This window comes from Heloderma suspectum, chromosome 2 (assembly GCF_057233095.1).
Source record: "Heloderma suspectum isolate Gila_16-S chromosome 2, 16-S_ref, whole genome shotgun sequence".
In the NCBI taxonomy this organism is placed as follows: Eukaryota; Metazoa; Chordata; class Lepidosauria; order Squamata; family Helodermatidae; genus Heloderma; species Heloderma suspectum.
In genome coordinates, this window is record NC_139459.1 from 23,784,040 (window position 1) to 23,806,869 (window position 22,830).

General features: G+C 42.8%; 1 protein-coding gene across 5 annotated transcripts in view; it reads left to right on the forward strand.

Annotated features, from left to right (window-relative positions):
- Positions 1-3,145: 3,145 nt before the first annotated feature.
- MALT1 (MALT1 paracaspase) overlaps positions 3,146-22,830 on the forward strand; it is a 61,922-nt gene continuing 42,237 nt past the window's right edge. For 4 of the 5 annotated variants that reach the window (XR_014787519.1, XM_084832993.1, XM_084832995.1 and 1 more), the window contains exons 1-4: positions 3,146-3,483; positions 7,551-7,717; positions 10,498-10,619; positions 14,024-14,174. Coding sequence is in view for 4 of the 5 variants with exons in the window: in XM_084832993.1 (XP_084689119.1) it covers positions 3,329-3,483; positions 7,551-7,717; positions 10,498-10,619; positions 14,024-14,174 (595 nt within the window). In the remaining variant the exon portion in view is untranslated. The remainder of the gene's footprint in view (positions 3,484-7,550; positions 7,718-10,497; positions 10,620-14,023; positions 14,175-22,830) is intronic. The other variant, XM_084832996.1, reaches the window with a different exon arrangement.

Consider the following 22,830-nt stretch of genomic DNA (forward strand, 5'->3'; position numbering starts at 1 on the left):
AGAACAATATTGTTTAGGAACCTGGAATGTCAGATCAATGAATCAAGGTAAGCTGGAGGTGGTCAAACATGAGATGGCAAGATTGAACATCGACATCTTGGGAATCAGTGAACTAAAATGGACAGGAATGGGCGAATTTAATTCAGGTGACCATCATATCTACTATTGTGGGCAAGAATCCCTTAGAAGAAATGGAGTAGCACTCATAGTCAACAAAAGGGTGGGAAAAGCAGTACTGGGGTACAATCTTAAAAATGATAGAATGATCTCAGTACGAATCCAAGGCAAACCATTCCACATCACAGTAATTGAAGTCTATGCCCCAACCACTGAGGCCGAAGAAGCTGAGGTTGATCGGTTCTATGAAGACCTACAACACCTTCTAGAACTAACACCAAAAAAAGATGTCCTCTTCATCATAGGGGATTGGAATGCTAAAGTAGGAAGTCAAGAAATCACTGGGATAACAGGCAGGCATGGCCTTGGTGTACAAAATGAAGCAGGACAAAAGCTAATAGAGTTTTGCCAAGAGAACACGCTGATCATAGCAAACACTCTTTTCCAACAGCACAAGAGACGACTCTACACATGGACATCACCAGATGGTCAATATCGAAATCAGATTGATTATGTACTTTGCAGCCAATGATGGAGAAGCTCTATACAGTCAGTCAAAACAAGACCTGGAGCTGACTGTGGCTCAGATCATGAGCTTCTTGTTGCAAAATTTCGGCTTAAATTGAAGAACGTAGGGAAAACCACTAAACCATTCAGGTATGACCTAAATCATATCCCTTATGAATATACAGTGGAGGTGAGGAATAGATTTCAGGGATTAGACCTGATAGACAGAGTGCCTGAGGAACTATGGATGGAGGTCCGTAACATTGTTCAGCAGGCAGCAACTCAATCCATCCCAAAGAAAAAGAAATGCAAGAAAGCCAAGTGGCTGTCTGATGAGGCTTTACAAGTAGCTGAGGAAAGAAGGGAAGTGAAAAGCAAGGGAGAAAGGGGAAGATATATCCAACTGAATGCAGATTTCCAGAAAATAGCAAGGAGAGACAAGAAGGCCTTCTTAAATGAACAATGCAAAGAAATCGAGGAAAACAACAGAATGGGAAAGACTAGAGATCTCTTCAAGAAAATTGGAGATCTCAAGGGAACGTTTTGTGCAAAGACGGGCATGATAAAGGACAAAGAAGGCAGGGACCTAACAGATGCAGATGAGATTAAGAAGAGGTGGAAAGAATACACAGAAGAACTATACAGGAAAGATCTTAATGTCCCTGATAGCCATGATAGTGTGGTCACTGAACTTGAGCCGGACATCCTCAAGAGTGAAGTCAAGTGGGCCTTAGGAAGCATTACTAACAACAAAGCTAGCGGAGATGACAGTATTCCAGCTGAGCTATTTAAAATCCTAAAAGATGATGCTGTTAAAGTGCTGCATTCAATATGCCAACAAATCTGAAACACTCAACAGTGGCCACAAGACTGGAAAAGGTCAGTTTACATTCCAATTCCAAAGAAGGGCAATGCCAAAGAGTGTTCAAACTACCGCACAATTGCGCTCATTTCACATGCCAGCAAGGTGATGCTCAAAATCCTACAAGCTAGGCTTCAGCAGTATGTGAACCGAGAACTACCGGAAGTACAAGCTGGGTTTTGAAGAGGCAGAGGAACTAGAGATCAAATCGCCAACATTCGCTGCATCATGGAGAAAGCAAGAGAATTCCAGAAAAACGTCTATTTCTGCTTCATTGACTACGCTAAAGCCTTTGATTGTGTGGATCACAACAAACTGTGGCAAATTCTTAAAGTGATGGGAGTACCAGACCACCTTACCTGTCTCCTGAGAAACCTGTACGAGGGTCAAGAAGCAACAGTAAGAACCAGACATGGAACAACCGAGTGGTTCAAAATTGGGAAAGGAGTACGACAAGGCTGCATATTGTCACCCTGCTTATTTAACTTATATGCAGAGTACATCATGAGAAATGCTGGGTTGGATGAATCGGAGGTTGGAATTAAGATTGCTGGGAGAATTATCAACAACCTCCGATATGCAGACGATACCACCCTAATGGCAGAAAGCGAAGAGGATCTCAAGAGCCTCTTGTTGAGGGTGAAAGAGGAGAGTGCAAAAGCTGGTTTGAAACTCAACATTAAGAAAACTAAGATCATGGCATCTGGCCCTATCACTTCCTGGCATATAGAAGGGGAAGTAATGGAAGCAGTGACAGATTTTACTTTCTTGGGCTCCAAGATCACCGCAGACGGTGACTGTAGCCATGAAATTAAGACACTTGCTCCTTGGGAGGAAAGCTATGGCAAACCTAGACAGCATAGTAAGAAGCAGAGACATCACCTTACTGACAAAGGTCCGTCTAATCAAAGTTATGGTTTTCCCAGTAGTAATGTATGGCTGTGAGAGCTGGACTATAAGGAAGGCTGAGTGCCGAAGAATTGATGCTTTCGAACTGTGGTGCTGGAGAAGACTCTTACGAGTGCCCTGGACTGCAAGGAGGTCAAATCAGTCCATCCTAAAGGAAATCAACCCTGACTGCTCATTGGAAGGACAGATACTGAAGCTGAAGCTCCAATATTTTGGCCACCTAATGCGAAGAGAAAACTCTCTGGAAAAGACCCTGATGCTGGGAAAGACTGAAGGCAAAAGGAGAAGGGGACGGCAGAGGATGAGATGGCTAGATAGCATCACGGATGCAATGAATATGAACTTGAGCACGCTCCGGGAGAGAGCGCAGGACAGGAAGGCCTGGCGTGCTATGGTCCATGGGGTCACGAAGAGTCGGACACGACTGAACAACAACAATAACAACATCCAGTGTTATTCCTACTTAGAGTAGACCCACTGAAATGAACAGAGCCTCCGTTCCTCACGGCTACCTTAAATCCCATTCATTTCAACGGGTCTACTCTAAGTAGGAATAACACTGGCGACGGCTCCAGGAAGCCCCGTGGAGGCGGTGGGTTCGGCGGAGTTCCTGCAGCGGCGGCCGCGACGGGAAGCCTCGGCCTTCGCCCGCCATTTCGGCAGGCCGGCCTGCCGCCTCCCTCGCCGGCTGAGGCGAAGCAAGGCGGGGCGCCGCCGAGCCCCTCCTGGCTTCCTGCCACGAAGGGGATTCCCCGCCTGGCTCCTCTTCCTGAGCCCAGCGCGGCCGCGACGCCTCCCCGCGGCCCGCCCTCGACGCGGCCGGCGGAGCTTCTTCCTTTCAGTTTCTCCGCGGTCTCGTTGGCGCTGGAACAGCTCGGCAAATCCGAGCGCGGCGGGGGGCGTTTTCGGCGAGGGAAGCCTCCTTCCCGCGGGATGGCGGGGCCGCTGCCGGCCGCCCCCCTGCCCATAAGCCGCCTGGCCGAGCCCCTGCTGAGGAAACTCAGCGACTCGCTGGACCGGGCGGCTCCAGGCAAAGGCTGGAGGGACTTGGCGCAGCTAGCTGGAAGCCAAGGCGGGGTCAGGCTGAGGTGAGGGGCTACCTACGGGTGGGCCGGAGGGGGGTGGGGGGTATGTTTGTGAAGTTGTTTCGCCTCAAGTTGGGGAAGGGGATCGCTCTGCCTTCTTTGAGGAGCGGGGGGGCGTGTTGTTGAGCCATCTGGGGGCAGCCTCGAGGGATAGTGGGAATCTTTCAGGCGCCACAGGGCTCCTCGATGTTTGGGCCGCAGCAGAGACTGCACATGGCGTTTGTAGGAGCGATGGCCTAGCAAGCTGGGTGGGGGGAGTCACCTAGGGTGGCCACTTAGGAATCTCCCCAAAAGAGGAACTGCTTCACCCCCAAATGCATATTTCAGTTGTAATTTTATATCCCATCGGTCCGCCCCCAAAACGGCAATCAAGGTGTCCAAAAAAGAGGACAGTGACTTGCGTAACATTTGCACACACTAATTTATATGCATAGATACGCATTTAGAAGTATTATAATTTAATAGAAGTAGAGTACATCTCACTAGGAGTGTGGAAGACTTGCTACCCGTGGATGGGCAGCAGTTCTTATGGTCATGATCTTTAAACTGATCATTTGAAGGGAGAGGACAGCCCTTCAAATAGAGGATGACTTCAAAATAGAGGGCTGTCTCGGGCAGCCCTTCATCTAGGGGACAGGCCTCTGTAAATGAGGACACCTGGCAACCCTGGTTCATTGGATGAAGTTAAATGGTGGAAAATTCAGGACGGACAATATGAACTACTTGATAGCCCAGCACATAGTTAGATTGTGGAATTCGCTGCCACAAGAAGTGGTGTTGGCCACCAGTTTAGGGTGGCTTTGGGCGGGGAGGGATAGACAAATTCATGGAAGACAAGGCTATCAGTGGCTGCTAGTCGTGATGGCAATATGCTTTCTTAGTGCTGATACACAGCATTTATTTTGTGTGTGGTGAAGATTCCATAAGTTGAGTTGACAAACCATCAAGTTTGGCTTGTCCTCAGATTGCTAGAGGTCTTCCACTGTTAGCTGCGTGATTCTGTCCCACACTGTACTTCTCAGTTTGTGTTGAAATATATTTATTTACTCATTCATTCATTCATTCATTTCATTTCTATACCGCCCAATAGCCGAAGCTTTAATATTCATTAAAGGCTCCTGTGAATCCCAAATTGCAGAGCTCTGTGCTCTGGCCTTGCCTCTCCTGGGGATGAGTAATCTTGCTATGTTTTTGCATTGAGTAAGATCTAATTATACAATCACTCCTAACTGGTACAGGCAGATAGCAAAATTACCTGCCATTAGAGGAAGCTCCCCTTCGTGTGTTGGCATGAGTCGCTACTCTGGGCATGTCCATGTAAGTGACTCATGCAGAAACACAGGAGGTGGGCTTCTCCAAGAACTGCTTAATTATTTCTTTTCCACACTCTAAAAGTAAAACTTTTCAGATGTAAGAGTGAAATGTCTCCAATTTTAATTTGGGGGTGGGGTGGGGAAGTGTATTGCAGGTATTAGAAGTCTGGGGAACCCTGGCCTAACTGGCACATAGTGCTAAAGAACAAGGTCTTCCCATTATGCCCCCATGATGAATGCGTGTGCAGTTTTGAATATACCTCCACACATCCTGTTTATCTTATTTTATTACACAGTGATCTCTAAAGTGGGTTTAAGGTGCTCTCTTCTGTTTTGTCAGAGGTGGAGCCAGCAGACAGATTAGGCTCCTCATCAGGAGGGGCCAAGGGCCAAAACTAGCGATGCAAGGCGAAAACCTTTTGGAACTTGAACATTTTCTGCAAAATTTTCCACTCCTATATTTTCACTCCTATATTTTTTCCTGTGGAAAAATTTCCCTGTTTGTAAATGCATTGTTCCATAAAATTAATTTGTAACAATGAACGGACACAACAATACAAGTCAATGTGAGCAACTGGAATGGATGTGCTTCGGGCACTTTTTGTGGAAAAACAGGGTATAAATTAGATGATGATGTAACACTAGTCAAATCTAAAATCAAACCTATAATTAGCTATTTTTCAGGTGAGTATACCTAGGAAACTATATATTTATATGCACAGCTCTTCAGGCACGCTAAAATTAGTATGTTAATAGCTTTCATTGCCTTCATTTCCCCTTCAAAATCTAAATAATGCAAGAGAAGTATGTGTTATTGAATTGTTATGTTTTCAAATATTTACAAGTATTCCTGTAGAAATTTCCAAGTAAAGCTTTGAATTTGGTTGAATAAACCACATGAAATGTGTTTTATTGATTCCCCCCACCCTCCATATAAAATATTCCAGGTTCACACTTAATTTTGGCTATTGGGAGGGTGGAATCAGATATTGAAACAGCAGGTAAAATTAATACTTTATACTTTTTAAGCTATGTTTACAAAATTTAAGTCAAGTAGCCATGCTAAATTGTATATCCACTGAGTTAGGGCAACAGCAAATTTCCTGGATTTTTTTCTTATTCAGTGTTTTCAAGAAAACCCACATTACTGGGCAAAGCCTCTACAGATCAGACTTAGCCCAATACTGGGCCAGATCAGTATCCCTGTAGGTTCTCTGGACAGCCATTCCAAGAGCATGGAGATTGCTCTGTGGTCTTTCCAACCTCATAATATTATTTTATATTTGTATGCCACTTTTCATCTGGTTATAAAATCAGATGTATAGACAGATCATATTGCCCTCACAATGATAGATCTGGAGTACCAGGTGCAGTCGATGGTGTCATGTGGCTCCTTGCTTTGCTGCCTTCAGAGATGTGGCAAGTCTGTACTGCTTCTGCTTGTTCCAAAACACTAACATAGTATGAGATCCCCTCTGTCATCAATCCTGAGTCCCCTACAGGGCGAGCATCAAGGGTAGGCATAATTGGGCACCTGCCAAGGGCCCACTGACAAGAGACTCCTGGACTTGCTCCTCTTCTTCATCACTGCAGCCTGCTTGTTCACCTATCTCTCACTCTGGCCCAGACAATGGTGGTGGTGAGGAAGAGCAGCAGATGACGCTGCCTACTTGCTCACTGGCTCTCTGCCTGTCAACTAAGCAAGCAGGTGGTAGCAATGATGAGAGAGGAGGAGGAGCGATAGTAGCTGGTGACACTGGCAGTGAGAAGGTAGACTTATTCAGGAAGGGAACTCATTGAGGAAGTCTTGCCCGGGGGCCCTCAGAAATCTGGAGCTGGCATTGGTCCTCTACTATGTGCAGAGGACTTGGCTGAGACAAAGGAGTCAATGGCAACCACCAATCATGGATGGCTAGTAATCCAATCCAAATTTTGTAGATGCCTCCTGAACTGGTACTTTGTGTTATGTGTCGGCTAATGACAGTTGCCCACTTTATTTTTTCTATTGTCTAAGAAGAAAACATTGATCTGGTGCTGAGCAATCAGCTGACATCAGAATTTTGCATGAAGGCTTGGCCTGGTGAGGAATCCATCACTTGGTTGAGCCGTTACAGTAAATCTACCCTGTGTAGAAAGGTGGCTAAAGGTAAGCCAGAATGGCCGGATTCACATGTCACAACGGAGCACTGTGCTGGTGCATGCTAAACAACCAGTGACTCTGTGTCCCTGGGTTGTTTAGCGTGACATGAACCAGGGACTCTGGCTTGTCAGGGAAGAGACAAGCCTGAGTTCCAACTCTGGCTTGCCTCTCTCCTAACATGCCAGAGTTCCTGGTTCGCACATAACACTAAACAACCCAGGGATGGAGTGTCCCTCTTGTAGCAGGAGTGATAGCACGCTCGCTCATTCACAACAGTCCAGGGTTTAAAAAAACCTTGGGTTGTCATCCCATGTGAAACAGGCCATTGTTATAGACAAGGTTCTACTATTAAGCCACCTTGGGCATCACTGTAACTGGGGAGTAATATTTACTTGATCTGTCATGTGGGTATGTCTTTAGTAAAAGGAATCGAGAAGTAATACTGAGGAAGTACTTTGCACTGATAGCGGTGAAGTCCACATTCATATACCGGGTTCTAGTGGCATTTCTTGGGAAGAGTACCATTTTGGTACTAGAGGGTTATTTTTATTCCCTATGCATATATAGGCGTATTTTCCAGCATGATTTATTTTTTTACATGTTGCAATTCTTTGCAGTTCTTTGGAATTGGAACAGTGTTCTCTCCAAGTACTGGAGCCTGAAGGAAGTCCAAGCAGGAGTCTTCTTCAACTAATGGGCGAAAGAGGCTGTACTGTGCAGGAACTGACAGAATTGCTACAGACCCTAGAACATAGTGAGGCATTACAGTGTCTCAATCCTCCAAGTGAGTTTTGGTTCTCAAAATATATTGCCTCCCTGTGATTTTTGCTGAACGCTCTCTTGAAGATGGTTTACACCATATGCTTAAAGCATGAAAAGCCACTTGGCTCTGCCTGTTAAGAACTTTCAAGACTTCCTTCCAACAGGGGAAAAAATCCAAAGGAGCTTGAAATCATAGTGGCAGGGATGGAGGAGACGCTGGCCAATTTTTTCCTTCTCTTGTTCATCTCCAGTTGTCTGTTTTGTTTGCATTTGTCCATGCCTCTTCAGTTTTCTCTGGAGAGAGTCCTTAAAGCAGGGGTACACAACCTTTTTGGCCCCAAGGGCTGTGTGTGATACTGGGTTGGGGTTCGGGGGTGCAGATACACGTACATACACATATACATGCACACACACATATTCCAGCAATCCTGATACAGATTGTTCTTTTCCTACTGCTGACAGGGGCAAGAAAAAGCAATCTATATCAGGATCTCTGGGGGAGGGAGTGTAGAGTACAGGCAACAGGAAATTGGCACAGTGGGATTTGGCGGTGGTCAGGGTACTCTAGTGGAGCAAAGTAAAGGCCTTGAAGGGCCACATGCGGCCCCCAGGCTGCAGGTTGTGCACCCCTGTTTTAAAGTTCTGAATGTGCCGAGTCAGGCTGCTTTTCATGTATGACATGTAATATGTAGCCTAGCTCTTACTGACCATATGTAGTTACAGTTATAGATAGCCCAAAGATAAAATATAACGAGGCTTTCAAAAATCGGGCTGTTATGCAGTGGGCAGCTGAACAGGCAAATAAGTATTTAGGGTGGATTGGAACAACAGCTACACCAGCGTATAGTCTTGTCTTAATGTGCTGGGCTGGCATTGCAAGCAGTCAGTCGTGTAGCCTGGATCTCTTGTGTGGGTTCCAGTCATCCTGATTAGAGGCACTGTGCAAACCTCTTGTTTTAGTACCAAATTACTACGGGCAGTCATGATGGGCTGAAGGACTTGAGAGAGCTCTTTTCTTTCCTCTTTGCACGCCTGTTTGGTATTAACCTTTTACATTTGGAAGTAGCCTCTTAGAAAGGAATTGTGACTGACAACAGAATAAGTGCCTGACGTGCCATGCAGGATGGCTGTAACTATGGCAGCACATCTATGGATACACAACGGTAGGGGTTACTTATCAGCCAGAGACCATTCAGGTGAATGTGGCTGACATGTTGCCAGTTGCCACCTTGTTTGTGATGGTGCTGTACAAGAATAGGTATTTTCTTTTGCTTGATATTTATGAGAATTGTGCAGAATAAAAATTCTATCAAAGCAATTAGCTAGTTGATGTGTGTGAGAACTGTAACTAATACCAGACCATGTGAGTTCTGAGAGAGCAAAGGGAGCTGAATTACCACCTGCTAATGCAGACTAAATGTAGAGGGTCAAAGTCTTTATTATTGTAATGTTGCTGTGTTGGCTTAAGGTACAGGCAATGTTCTCTCACAGGATTTATAATGGCATCTAAAGAGGAATAACATAGTTATTTTCCATTGGTTCTTGAGTTTATAGGTAGTTTATATGGATGTTTTAATGAAATTGTGTCAAAGCTCCAATATTTTTACAACGGGAACTGACTTTTGTAAATAGTGACTGCAGCCGTCTGTATTAAATAAATGCACAATAATAAAAGCTTAGCGATATAAAAGATATAAGAACAGCGTTACTGGGACTACTGTGAAGTCAGGCAAATCCCATGTAAAATTATATACAGGACAGCCAGGTTTGAATGTTGTGGGGGGGGGGGGGGGAGGCTGTGCCCAAGATATGCTTCTGTTGTTACCCCATTTATTGTGTTCTTAGCAAAACAACATCTGATTTTGTTTTGTTGGTTACTTAATGTTTGTGGTAGTGTTTGATTTTTACTATGCTGGACTATTGAAGGGGAACTTGCTTGCACATTTCTGAATAATTTCCAATAATAGTGCTTCTGTTTACATCCTGCTGCTTGGAGAAGCTAGTTAAATTATTATTGTGTTCCTGTCTTGAGGCATGCTCCTTATCGTTTGGATGTGGGAGGAGAGGGGGTTTGAATTTGGCTTAATGTGCATGCAGTCAGGCATAATGTGCCCTGGAATAAAATATTCATCCCCTAAATTAACATGAATATTGAGTTATAAATATTGAAAATAACTTGCTGAATGAGAGGGAGGTAGAAATTTTTTTCCCATGATTGACTTTGTGTATTCAAAATTCGTAAATTAACATTTTTTTAATGTTTACGTCTTAATCTTCCAGTATTGTAAACATCTGTGCTCTTGAACATATGAAGCTGCCTTATACTGAGTCAGGCGCTTGGTCCATCTACTCTAGTATTTTTTACTACTCTGACTGGCAGCTCCTTTCCAAGGTCTCAGACATGCAAAATATTATTTAGAGCATGTAGTGATTTGTTTTGAAAAAATAAGTTGATGTGTTGCATTCCGTCATCTGGATCATTGTAAAACTTCCTGATAACTTTTGATGTAGATGGTTATTCTGTATTGATTTTGATTTTAAAAATTCAGATTAAATGTCTAGATTTGCATTATTATTAATGAACAAGTGGCAGAGCCCATGTGTTTTTGTTGTGCATATTTTGTACTTTATTCTCAATATTTATGTTCTCTTAGTTTTATTATGGTTTATGAGTGAAATAAATCACGCTGAACTTTTAGATAAGTTGATGTGTTATGTTTACTTTATAAAGACACATCAAGTGTAAATGACATAATATTCTACATTAATCATGACTTGTGCAATGCTTTCTCTTTTTTACAGGTATAAAGATAGTTGTAGAACCAGAATCTCAGGCAGTGTTATCTGGCCAGATGGTGATGCTGAGCTGCTGGGCAGCTGGTTACCCACTTCTATATTATCAGTGGTTTAAAGGGGGCAAAATGGTAAATAAACATACTAAGAATACTGGGAGTAGTGATAGGTACAGTATGAAGCAAAGTAGTACCTTCCAAAGTGGGGAAGATCCTGAGAATGGACTGAAGATGCAGTTTATTCCTCTTCAAATGTACACCAGGGGTAGACAGTGTAAGACTCGTGGACATTTCTGTGATCTCCATGTGGGATTGTTGGGCTCCTCAGAATCCCAGCTTTCACTTAAAAATAACTTCCCAGTCCTTATGGTTGCAATTATTTTGAAACTGTGATGATGGTAAAATAAGTATTAGAAACAGACATGTTTCTTAAGGCCATAGAGATTATTTCTGAGTTCCTATAGTTTTTAAAATAAGTTTTGATTCCCATTTTGAGGGTCGTAATTACAGAATAGCAGCAGCGAAAAAAATGTAGAATTTGTTAGTAGCATGCAACTAAAATATGAATATTAATTGTTGCCTTCCAGCCCAAGATATTTCCATTATGACAAGTAGTGCTGTATCACTGCTTTATGATCTTATTGCTGACAACCATTTATTTCAGACAAAACTTTAAATGATTTATTATTGATGTCAGTGACTAAGTACTCTTCATTTTTAATGTTGAGACCTTATTTTGATTGATACAAATGTGTGTATAAATAGCGCACTATACAATTTTTCCCTTTTTATGTTTACTCTGTTTTTGGGAAACACTCAGAATTGCCTGCTCTAAATTGCCTGCAGCCTAGAATTTAATAATCATTTCACCCATGTTGCATGGAGACTTATGACCACCTTTAGGCTGCAATCCTATGCATTCAAGTCCCAGTAGAAATTTTAAATTTTATTTATTTATTTATTTATTTATTATTGTTTATACACTGGCTTATTTGCTAAAGAGCCATCAAGGCAGTGAATAACAATTTAAAACAATATAATCCTTCAACAATAAAACAAGAACATTGAAAACAAGTTCAGATTTTAAAAGGCTAAATTAAAAAGATGTGTCATTATACCCTTTCTAAAGACTAAGGGAATGGGGGCCAATCATAATTCTTGAGGAACACATTCCATATTTTGGGGGTAACCCAGGGTAAAGCTCTTCCAGACGTGCCAGACAAACAGGCCTGTGTGGGTAATGGTGCCTTCAAAAGTGCCTCTCCTGCAGATCTTAATACTTGAGCAGGTTCATAGCAAAACAGATGGTTCCTTAGATAGCCAGGTAAAACAGTGCAGTTTTAACATGAAGTATATCTGCTTATTAAGTGACTGAGCCTGCCACCCCAAGCCCCTAAGTCCACCAAGGAGTGGTTACAAGGTACTGGGGTCCAGTTGCTGTGGTAGTTCCACAAATTGTAATGTGTCATTCAGTAAGTTAAGGCTTAAAGAAAGCAGTCACATTATATTCAGCATGACCGAAAAAATCTGATTGTTTGATTTTTTGGGGTCATTGTCAATGTCTGAGGTACCACTATTCTGTTTTGGGTGCTGCTGTGTCCATTTCCTCCTCCTTTTATCCAAGGGCTATTGTTCTGTAATATGACTGCCCTTTTTTTCATAGATGACAGCAATTTTAAAGGAAATTGTGAAATGAGTTTAAATCAGTGTTGATCTTAAGGTGATATGCTAAATTACCTTTTTACCTAGTTTCTGAAAAATTTGTAGGAAATGTTGATGGGTATCATGCAAAAATACCGTTTTCTGAATTAATGTGGGGTCTTTCACAAGTAATAGATAATTACCAATGTTTCATGTCTGATTCACTTTATTGATCATGGTTAGTATAAATCCTTGGGAATGTTAGAAAACACCAAGAATATCCTGAAATAGTTTGAGGCCAAGTTAAAAATGAGTGTAGAGATTATTATTTCTATAGCACTCTTTAAATCTGATGCCAGGACTGGTTAAACCAGCACATAATTGCTTAGAGTGAAGCATATAGATCAGTGATCAGCAACGTTGTGCCCGCCAGGACCCCCACATACACCCACCAGACTCCTGCTACCACCACTGCCAATGGCCTCTTCCCCTGCTGTTGATTTCCTCCCCACACTGCTGCCACCGCCAATTTCCTCCCCTGTCTCCACCTACCTCCACACTCAGATCAGCAACCCTAACAAGGATGGAGGAAGCAGAAGGAGGTGAGTGTGGTGGCAGCGGGGAAGGAAATCACAGGAGGAAGAGGAGGAGGAAATGAGTGCAGCAGCAGGGAAAGAAATCAATCGGACAGGTGGAATAGAAACAGCGTGGGGGCAGAGGAGGAGGAGGTGAGTACAACAGAGAGGAGAAAAGAAGAAAGAGGTGTGGGAAGGAAATCCCTAGTGGGGAGGAGGAGGGGTGGGCAGAAAAGAGTGAATCCATGGAGGGGGCAGAAAAGAGAGACTCCGGGGGAGGGGTGGAAATGACAGATATGCTCACGGGCCCAAAAAGGTTGCCTGCCCCTGATACAGATGGTACAACCTCAATAGACATGTTGTTAAGCTGGTGACTCATGGAAGATAGGCCTGGGTTATAGGTAAATACACCGTTGCAAATGTTTGGTAGTAAAGTAAAAATGTGAAAAGTGACTCTAATACCACCTATAAACTCAGCTATGCCATTTTACTGATGGGAAACTTATCGTGATTTGCTTGTGGCTAACAAATTTTTGCCTGACCAGGAATATAACTTCTCATCCATTCAAAGCCCCAGCACCTATTTAGCAGTAAAATGGCAAAGCTATGAGGATGAATGATGTTACTGTTACTTCTAACATGCTTGCTTTGTTGAACACTTGTGCGTTTGCCTATAATTCTGTCCTAATATTCCTATCTCACCACATTAAATCTTAAGAGTTTTTTAGAGTTGCATCTCTTCATTCTTAACCATTGTGATGTAGTGAATAGAATGTTGTACCTGAACTGGAAAGACTTTGACGTGGTTCGCAAGATCGCAGAGGGGTTAATAATCCATGATGGCTTGTTAACCTCTGTGCATGTGCCGGTTGCATGCTGGGGGATTAGCATAATTACCCTAAGCAGCACGTCATGTTGTGCAAACCTGGCCAGGGTGGCTTGTTGCTGTGGGTAACAAGCCATCCAGAACCTTACAACAGCCCATGGGCGTTCCACTTTATAATTACTCTAATCCCCCTGGCATGTGACTGACACGTGTAGAGCAGGAAATAAGCCACTGTGGTTTATTTCCCAAGCTGTGATCATACGAACCAGGGGCTTCTTTCAAATCCCTGCTCCTTGGAAGATGGATGAAATACAAATGTATTAAATTAATTTGAAAATCTTGAGAGTTTCAAGGTGTTATTTTTCTTAGCTGGCTAGTTCAAATAGGTAATGTATTTGATTGTAGTTCTTACATGGAAAACAAACACTCTTGTGTTTTATCCTCCACTGTTGCAATTTGTGCTAAGCTATTTTTTTTAATCCAACTCAACTCAGGTTCCACATGGGAATTCCCCAGAACTGGTGATCAACCAAGTGAGTGCAGATGATGCTGGGTTTTACATATGTCGAGTGAACAGTGACTCTTCCTATGAGTTCAGTCAGTGGGCACAACTAGATGTTTGTGATATCCAAGGAGCTTGCCAGGGTGAGTTACAAAAGCTTTGCAAAGTGGGAACGATCAGTGGGCAGATCTTGGAAAATAATAACGATAAGCTTCAAATGTACACAGTACAATAAATGTAATCTGTTGTGATGATAATGCTTGTATCTCTGCAGCAGAGTGTTCATGGATGTTCTACATGATATGTCATTATAATGAGTGTCATGATTGTGAAGAATGGCTCAGACCACAGAGCCGTAAGCCATTGATGATATAATTTCCCCCTTTTCTATGTTTCTGCTCCCACCAAGTACAGGTACTTCTGGCCCTTTGTTCTGCATGCTTCCATGTCTAGGACAAAATTGTTACCACCAGAGCACCTGCCTTTCCTTTTTTTTGAGTTGATCCAAAGTTGGTCGTATTAGACCCATTGAAATCATTGGGACTTAAGTTGGTGATTAACTTAAGCCCACTGATGTCAATGGGTCTATTTCAAGCCTATCTTAGCCTTTGTTTTGGCTTACAGACTCTTCAAAATAGAATGAAATGGTGATGTTTTTTCTTGAAGCATATCCTGTAGGTGCAGGATAATATATTTCCCCTCAAATAAATATCCTGCACAATAAAAAGTCACATGTCATGAGCCTAGCTTTCCCTTGATGTCCTCCTAGCTTTCTCTGTGGAAGGGGTTGAGTGTTTTTTAGTTCACTTTTCACTTAAAAAAAAAAACAAAACTAACACGCAGGGTAAATGCGTGCTCCAATTCTGAATGAACGGGTTCAGAAATTTTCTCTCCCTGAATTGGTACCTGTATATGTGGATGACATGGTATTAATATCCTTAACTCATATAGAATTAAGAAGATTTTTGTCAAGGCATAGTGAATATTGTCTTCAAGAAAAATCAGAGACTTCAACAATGTTGATGGTCAATTCGTGGCCATCAAATAGAACAATGTAAATAATTTAAATATCTTGGGGTACTTTTTGGGGAGGCACTTTCCTGGAATGCCCAACGAGTTGCTGTTAGATCCATGGCCCTATGTACAGTGGGTGCCATTTTGAATTCTACTATATGAAGGGGAGCTTTCTGACTGATCCAGTTTTAAAATAATTTCAAGGTACAGCTATTGCTGATATCTAATAATGGTATTTTAGGTTGGGGCTGGGATTATTTTCAAGACGCCAGATTGGAAACAATTCAAAATGATTTCCTTCGGAAAATATTGGCACTACTTTCAGGCACCCCTGCAGCATTGGTCTAGATGGAAGTGGGTCCAGATGGAAGAAGAAGTCACCTGATAAGTTTTTAAAAAAAATCTAAGTTATGTTTTAGCCTTCAGTCTTGCATGCTATGGGTATCTAGATTCAAAGATCTTCAATCATACTCCATTTCTGAGGACCTCTTGTTTGAATTTCTTACAGAGAGCTGTGGAAATGGGGTTTTGATCAAAAGATTATGTTGGATCAGCAGTTCATTTTATCTTCTAAATTTTTGAATTTTTATGGATTTTATAAAAGTAACCATTTGAGAGCCTCATAGATTTGACCTTTTCCAGACTTAGACAAGCTTTTCAAGCTTTACAGTTTTGAACCATGCTGATGGCAGCATCCCTTATTTTATTTATTTATTCGTTTATTTTCTATACTGCCCAACAGCTGAAATGACCAATGCCAATGTATTTGGAGATCCTCAGAAACTGAAGTTCTGCTACACTATGTATGGGTGCGTCCTTTATATGCATTACTACATTCAAAATTTCTTGGTAATACTATATATGGGTTGCAACCTGAATCTACCTTAAGAAATACCTGTTACCTCTTTGTCTGATCAAGATAGTAGATGGTGCAATCCAATGGGGATAGTCAGCCACCTCTGAACTTGGAGACGATTGACTATCCAGTGCAGTGGGGGGTGCGCCCTACATTAGTGGCTAGATGGCCGATTTCGGCTGTCTAGCCAGAGCAGGGCAGGGAGGCCGGATGCACATAGGAAGTGTCAGAATGATGCTTCTGCCATCCCCACCCCAGAACGCCCCCTTTACCCCTGCTCTGACGAGCGCGGAGCTGGGGATGGATCGCACCTCTTATGAGACGGCAGGGGCGGGGAGGCGGTTTTCTGGGAACCAACTTCGGAGCACTAGCTCCAAGGTCGTTTCCCATAAACCAAAAAATCCTGTGGCCATCTAGCCACTGTCCAGCAGCCATAGGATTGTGCCCTATGTGACTCAGCAGGTTGTGCTTCTTGGCTTAGTGATTTCAAAAATTTGTGCTAAAGCTCTAACTGCTAACAGTAGGTATGATTCTTTGGTGTAAAGGTCTAGGTGTAGTTTAGCTCAGATTCACTGAGCTCTCCTTGAATTGTTTAATTTCTCCATGGTTTTATTTTTGTTACTCATTTTGTAATGTTGTACAGGTTGTACAATGACCTTTGACTTGCAAATAAATGACTGGGAGGAAGGAGAGGTGGAGAGAAACTTGCTCCTAGTGACAAAATCATAGCTGAGTGGGGATTTGAGCCTGGATTTTTCACGTGCAAATGCAACAACTGCATTTATTGCTCCAAAAGCTGCTTGTTTGTAGAGGCCCCTAGAATGGCTTTCTGTGACTAATATCTCTGTATTTCTAAAGCTTGTAGGAACATCAATAACCGTAGCATACATTTTCTTTGGCCAGCTTCTCCTTTTTCACCAAAACCAGACTGTATTTCTATTTTTTTCTGTCAAGCTACTTCCCAGTTTAAAGTACTTTGGAAATGTTATGTTGAATTTGTTGGCATACCATAATGTCTAATGTGAAATGTCAAGTGTTTTGTAACTCCTGACTTAGTGAGACATGAAATTCTGATGGTGTGTAATGGAGTTTCCAGTGGCCAAAGGTCACTAAGCCATCTTGAAATCCACAAAAGAAGAATATTTATTACATTAGAAGTTAGTACATTATGGTATTTTTGTAGAAGACTGCAGTAGCCTGAAATTTGACCGAGGAAGTAAGCATACAGGAAAAACAGACTGATATGTGCAATAACAAGGAAAAACAGACTGATATGTGCAATAACAAGGACAAAGACTATGACACTTGAAATATTCTGTTATGCCTGCACCTATGTTTCCATTAGCAAAAAAAGATATTTATATTATTGTCTTCGCTCCTCTTGTACTACTAGCTATACAAGAAATTCTCCCTAGTCTTAAGCTGCTGTGACTGGAACACTAGTTCTTAAAAGTGGATATTATAACCTTGCCTGAATATACTATCTCATATAGTATTCATACTATCTGAATATAACATCTCACTGATTTGCATTTATGCATGTTCAAATGTTAATGTTGCCCCACTATTCCCTGATTTTTAGTATAAGACAGAGTATGTTCCAGGAGAATTCACATGCTATAAGGTTTCCCTTTTCTCTCTGTCACTTTGGCAAAAAGTGATGTGCATCTTTATAAACTGTCTCTATTAACTTTACATTTCTGTCTGATAATTTAAATTAAATACTTACATTTCCAGAGGCTCATTTCAATTGAAAGAGGTCGCTTTAGTGTTATATGTTACATTAGCCATATTCACAAGGTTGTTTGGCTTTCTTAAGCAGGAAACCAAAATGCATTTGTAGACTGGGTTTGGACATGACGATAACCCACGGTGGGTTAAAATAAGCCACAATGGCATATTTAACCCATGGTGGTTTATCATGTCATCTGTCAGGGATTTTTTAACCCACGATGACTTATTTAGCCAAAATTACCTACTCTGGGTTATTTTGTGACCATGTCTGCAGTGTCGGGGGGGGGGGGGGATTTCCTATTGGGAACAAGTTAAAGCAACTAAGGCAGCACGTGGGATTGTTGCTCTTTTCAGAGTTAGTATGCAGGGTTTTGATGGTGCATCGGGTGCCCCCTTACTAGAGGAGGCAGGGTATAAGGTTTGGTCCCGATCCTTCTAACCCCCAAGGTGTTATAGTTGCTGTTGTATAGTGACAACAAAGCACAAGACTAGCTAACAATAACCAGACTTTAATAATTGTCCAACAAATAAACAGTAGTTAACCTTAAGTCCTTAGGAGACATCTAGGCCTTGCTGAGGCCTGGTCCTGCCTGTCAGGAGGAAAGCTGTTGTCTGCTTAGCTGCTTGCTCTGAACTGAACCCTACCCCAGAAGTCATGTGATAAGCCTCTAACAACTGTAGGAGGGGAAAATCATTTAAAGGGGCAGTACACACTCAAATACACAACAGTCGCCATCCCCTTTTTGATGCACCTGGGATTTTCTCTCCTTTCAGAATTAGTGCGCAGGCTTTTGTCAATGGGTAAAATGGTGCCACTGCTTGGGTGGGAGGACTGCAGAGGGACAAGGGGTCAGGGGATGACTCAGATGATGCACAGTAGCTTAATGAGCTACTCACAGCTTATTAGCCTGCTCGTGTGGCAGGGGATCATGGATTATTAAAAAAAATAAGCTACTGTGAGTAGCTTATTAAGCCACCATGGTTTAAAGTGATGTCCGAGCATGTTCTTAGACTGATGCAGACATAACATTATCCAGACTCTTAAGGAGATCAAAGCCCAGCTCTAAATCTCTCCTGTATGAATTCTTCCCACATGCTGTTTCCGTGTTAACCAAGGCTAGCTTTAACATCAGCACCAAGATTAATGCTAGGTATGGTTAGCTTTTAAGCTGGGTTTGTAAACCTGCTTATAACCCTGGTTCTACAGTGGAAGGAGTGGATGGAGGTATGCAGGCCTTGAGGGTTAAAAGACTGGGAAATGTTACATCTGCACCAGACCTTAGGGTTACACGTGAAAGTTGGTTTAGTTGAGTGATCAGTGAATTAAAGTGGTAAAGATATAACTAGTATAGAAGTGAATGACTAATGGATATCCATCTAGGAAGCAACACATTATACCTAGGAACCCAGTATCTTGGCTACCTGGCTATTCAGTACACTTGCAGCAGAAAGAGGTGGGCATGGAATTTCTGTTTCTAATATTTCTGATTTCTAATATTTAAATATATCATGTCAAATCATTACATATACAGTGCAAATAAATTATTTAGGTGTCTCATATGAAAGCAGCCTGGGTGTTGAATACATCAGCTGTTCTTTGACCCTATTAAACATTGTCTGCTGGTCCTACATGACCTATAAAATGAGAGTCTGGGACAGTGGAAAGACCAAAGGGCTTCAAGGCATGCAATACATGTTGTTGTTGAACATTTAATCACAAGTCAAGACAGATTAGGTGGCACTTGCAGTAGTGTCTGCATTGTCCAGATCTTTTAACTGATGCACACTGACATGATTGGCCACAACAACTGAGTTAAAAACTTCTGAAGATCTTTTCCAGAGAACCTGCTTTAACTGTACTATCTGTGCATTTAGTAGTGCCACACATTCCATGCATGCCTGAAAACTTTCTGGCATATGAATGTACATATGAACTATTTAGCCTCAGTGGCTCAGTATTTTTATTGTTATTATTTAAAGACTCTTAGGAACATGCAGTCATTGATTTCAAGAATTAGTTAGCAGGAGGGGAAAACACTGCTCTGGTACTGAGCATTCCTTCAGCTCATTGTCCCTTGTAAAATGGAGATCTTTTCAAACAAATATGTAGTGTGGGAGTTATGTATCGGACGCGACTTAACGACTGAACAACAACAAATCTAGGTAGGCCCACTTTATGCAGTCCTCCTCAAAAACGAGGGAAGAAAATTGAGCAGATTGAGGGAATAAATGCATATATCATATATCTCTTCATGTGTGCAAGGACCTGCTTCATTTTCGTGCATGCCTGCTCCTTCATTTTTGTGATAATCCCTCTCTAGATTTCAACCCTTCAGAGTTCTCTCAGCCTCGTTACACCAGAGGGCAGGGGTGGAACTAGGGCTGTGCAGGGACCTCCCGATCTGACTTGGAAGCCGCTTCATGGCTTCGAAGGAAGGCCTGATTTGGCTTGGGCTGATGTGGGGGGCCTGACCCGACTCAGCCCCAAGCCTGAAGCGGGATTCAGCCATCCGAATCCCACCTCAGGCACCCCTGACGCCCCCGTGCAAATTCCCAGGTCCTTACCTGGGCTGCTGCCTCTGCCTCCTCCGCCAGCTCCGCCGCCACTATCACTGCCAGCTCCTGAGCCCTGGACGCACATTAGCTCTTGTTGCAGGGAGTTGCCATTTTAAAAATGGCGACTCCCGCCAAAAAGAGCTGGCACACGTCCAGGGCTCAGGAGCTGGTGGCGATGGCGGAGGAGGAGGCGGAAGCAGCGGCCCAGGTAAGGAGATAGGGAACTGCTCAGGGGCATCGGGGGGGGGGGGGGCACAGCTGGGCCAGGATGACGAAGCTCCGAAGCACACCGAACACTTCGGAGAACCCCCAAGCTGCTTCGAGTCACTTCATGCCCCCCCACTTCACCTCGAAAGGGGCCCGAAATGGTCCGAAGTATCCTGCTTCAACTCGGAGTTTGGGCCGAAGCGGTGCACAGCCCTACTGGAACTGCTCCAGGTCTCAGTTCTTGGACCTAGGAGCCCCATCTCATCATAGGGGAGGATTGTGGATTGACCGTCCCATCTACAAAACAGTTAATTATAGCCAGGAGTCCAACAGTTCCTTTGATGCTTCCTTGCTGTCTTCTTTTGTTTTGTCAGTCCTCTTCCTTTTCTCTCCCATCCTCCAACTTTTCTGGAGTTTATAAAGTTGCTTTCTTTCCTTTGACTTTTCTGATTTCACAGCTCCAGTGGTTCTTGATTTCAGCCAGCTCGTATGAGCAGGAAGCCCCTTTTCAAATCACCCCTTTTCCTGGGCACATCACAATTTTATTTATTAAAATATTTATAGACCACCTTTCAGCCATAAGGGTCTCAAGGCAACATATAGAACAAATGTTAAAACAATTTAGATAATAGTGAAGATTAAGAACAGAGTAATGAAACCCTTCTGAAAAGTAAAAGCAGCTGCAGCACCTCTTTAAAAACCAGCATATGCTGAGCAGAAAAGAAAAGTATTTATAGTTCACTGGAAACTGAGCAATGAAGGGGCTAATTTAGCCTCTCTAGGGTGTGAGTTCCACTGTCAGGGTCCTGCCAAAGAAAAGGCCCTGTCTCATGTTCTTACCAGCCTAACCTCGTTCAGTGCTGGACATACAACAGGGCCTCCAGTGAAGATTCTAAATTACAGCCAGTTTCCAATGAAGATTTTAAATTTCATATGGGAGGAACCGGTCTTTCAGATATCCTGGGCCAATGCTGCTTAGGGCTTTATAGGTAAGAACCAGCATCTTAAATTGGAGCCAGAAACAAATTGAGAGCCAATGCAGTTGATAGAAAACCAAAGTAATATGGTCTGTAAAGTGCATACCAGAAAGCAATCTGGCTACTGCATTTTATACTAGCTGCAGTTTCTGAGCACTCTTCAATGGCAACCCTATATAGAGAAAGTTGCAACCATCTAAATGGCAAGTGACTAAAAGAGCAATCCTATTGTCCCTAGAGAGTGTCCTAGGGACCATAGGATTGTGTTCTGTCCCCCCCCCCAGCTGTAGATACTGCTACGACTTCACGAGCGAGGACTTAAAGTCCAATCCTTCCCTCCGCCTCCTTGCAGCCACCATGGAAAGAACCATGGCACCTGCTTTCTGAAATCATGAAAGCCTCCTCAGATGACCTCATACCCGTTTAAAAAAAAAAAAAGGTGTTCTGGTGGGCAACGTGGGGAGAGGCCAGGATACAAAAAATCCTATGGCCTCTCCAGCCCCCAGCCCTGCCCCTGCTAGATGGGCTCAGAGGCCCATCTAGAGGAAAACTTACAAAAAGAGGATGGAGAGGTGAAAATCATCTCTGTCACTCCTCCTGCCCTGCTGGCAGCAGCTGAGCAGGGCATTAAATACTCGGAGGCCTCCAAGATTGGAGGCTTCCTTCTAACGGGTGGCAGTCCAATAGGGTTGCACCTTAAGACATTACACAAATTAGATCCCAGTGAGGGAGCACGTGAATCAATCCTGAGTCTTTGGCAATTCTTCTGAGAACTTGCTTGATCAGCAACATGCACTTGACCCTTTCTGTTGCAGTTATGGTAATGTTAATTAACATTAGGAAGGTTTATATGACCAAGCCTTACAACGGTTACTAACACTTTTTGTTAACTATTGTAGTACATGAAATAGCATTGTAGCCTGGTTTGTAATGCAGTAGCAGCATATATACAATTACATCCCTCTGGAAATAACCCCAGTAAGGGAGAGTGATCACATCCTGTGATAAATCTCATTCCTGTGTCTCAAATGGAACTCTTTCAATGTGCTCCTCTGGAAATTCATACACTGCAGTGGAGAAAAAGCAATGCTGGTACTATTTCCTTATTGTCAATGGTATTCAGTTGTGTATAAAGAGCCAGAGTCTGCATATTTATGAGGGTTACTTTTGGTAATACTTCAGCTTTAATGGGGAGCAAAATGCAATAACCCAAAGAGAATCTCCCAGAATACCTTGGAGAAAGGTGGGATACAAATATGACAAATATCATAAACTTGGATCAAACCACTTGCTGTATGATGTCATGTTCAGAACATTAAAAAAAGTAAACCTTAAGGTGGGCTTACCTATTAGTGTGAGATATTCAGTGGCAAACACAGGAGGGGCTGTAGCTCAGTGGTAGAGCACATGCTTTGTATGCAAAACGTTCCAGGTTCAATCCCTGGCATCTCCAGA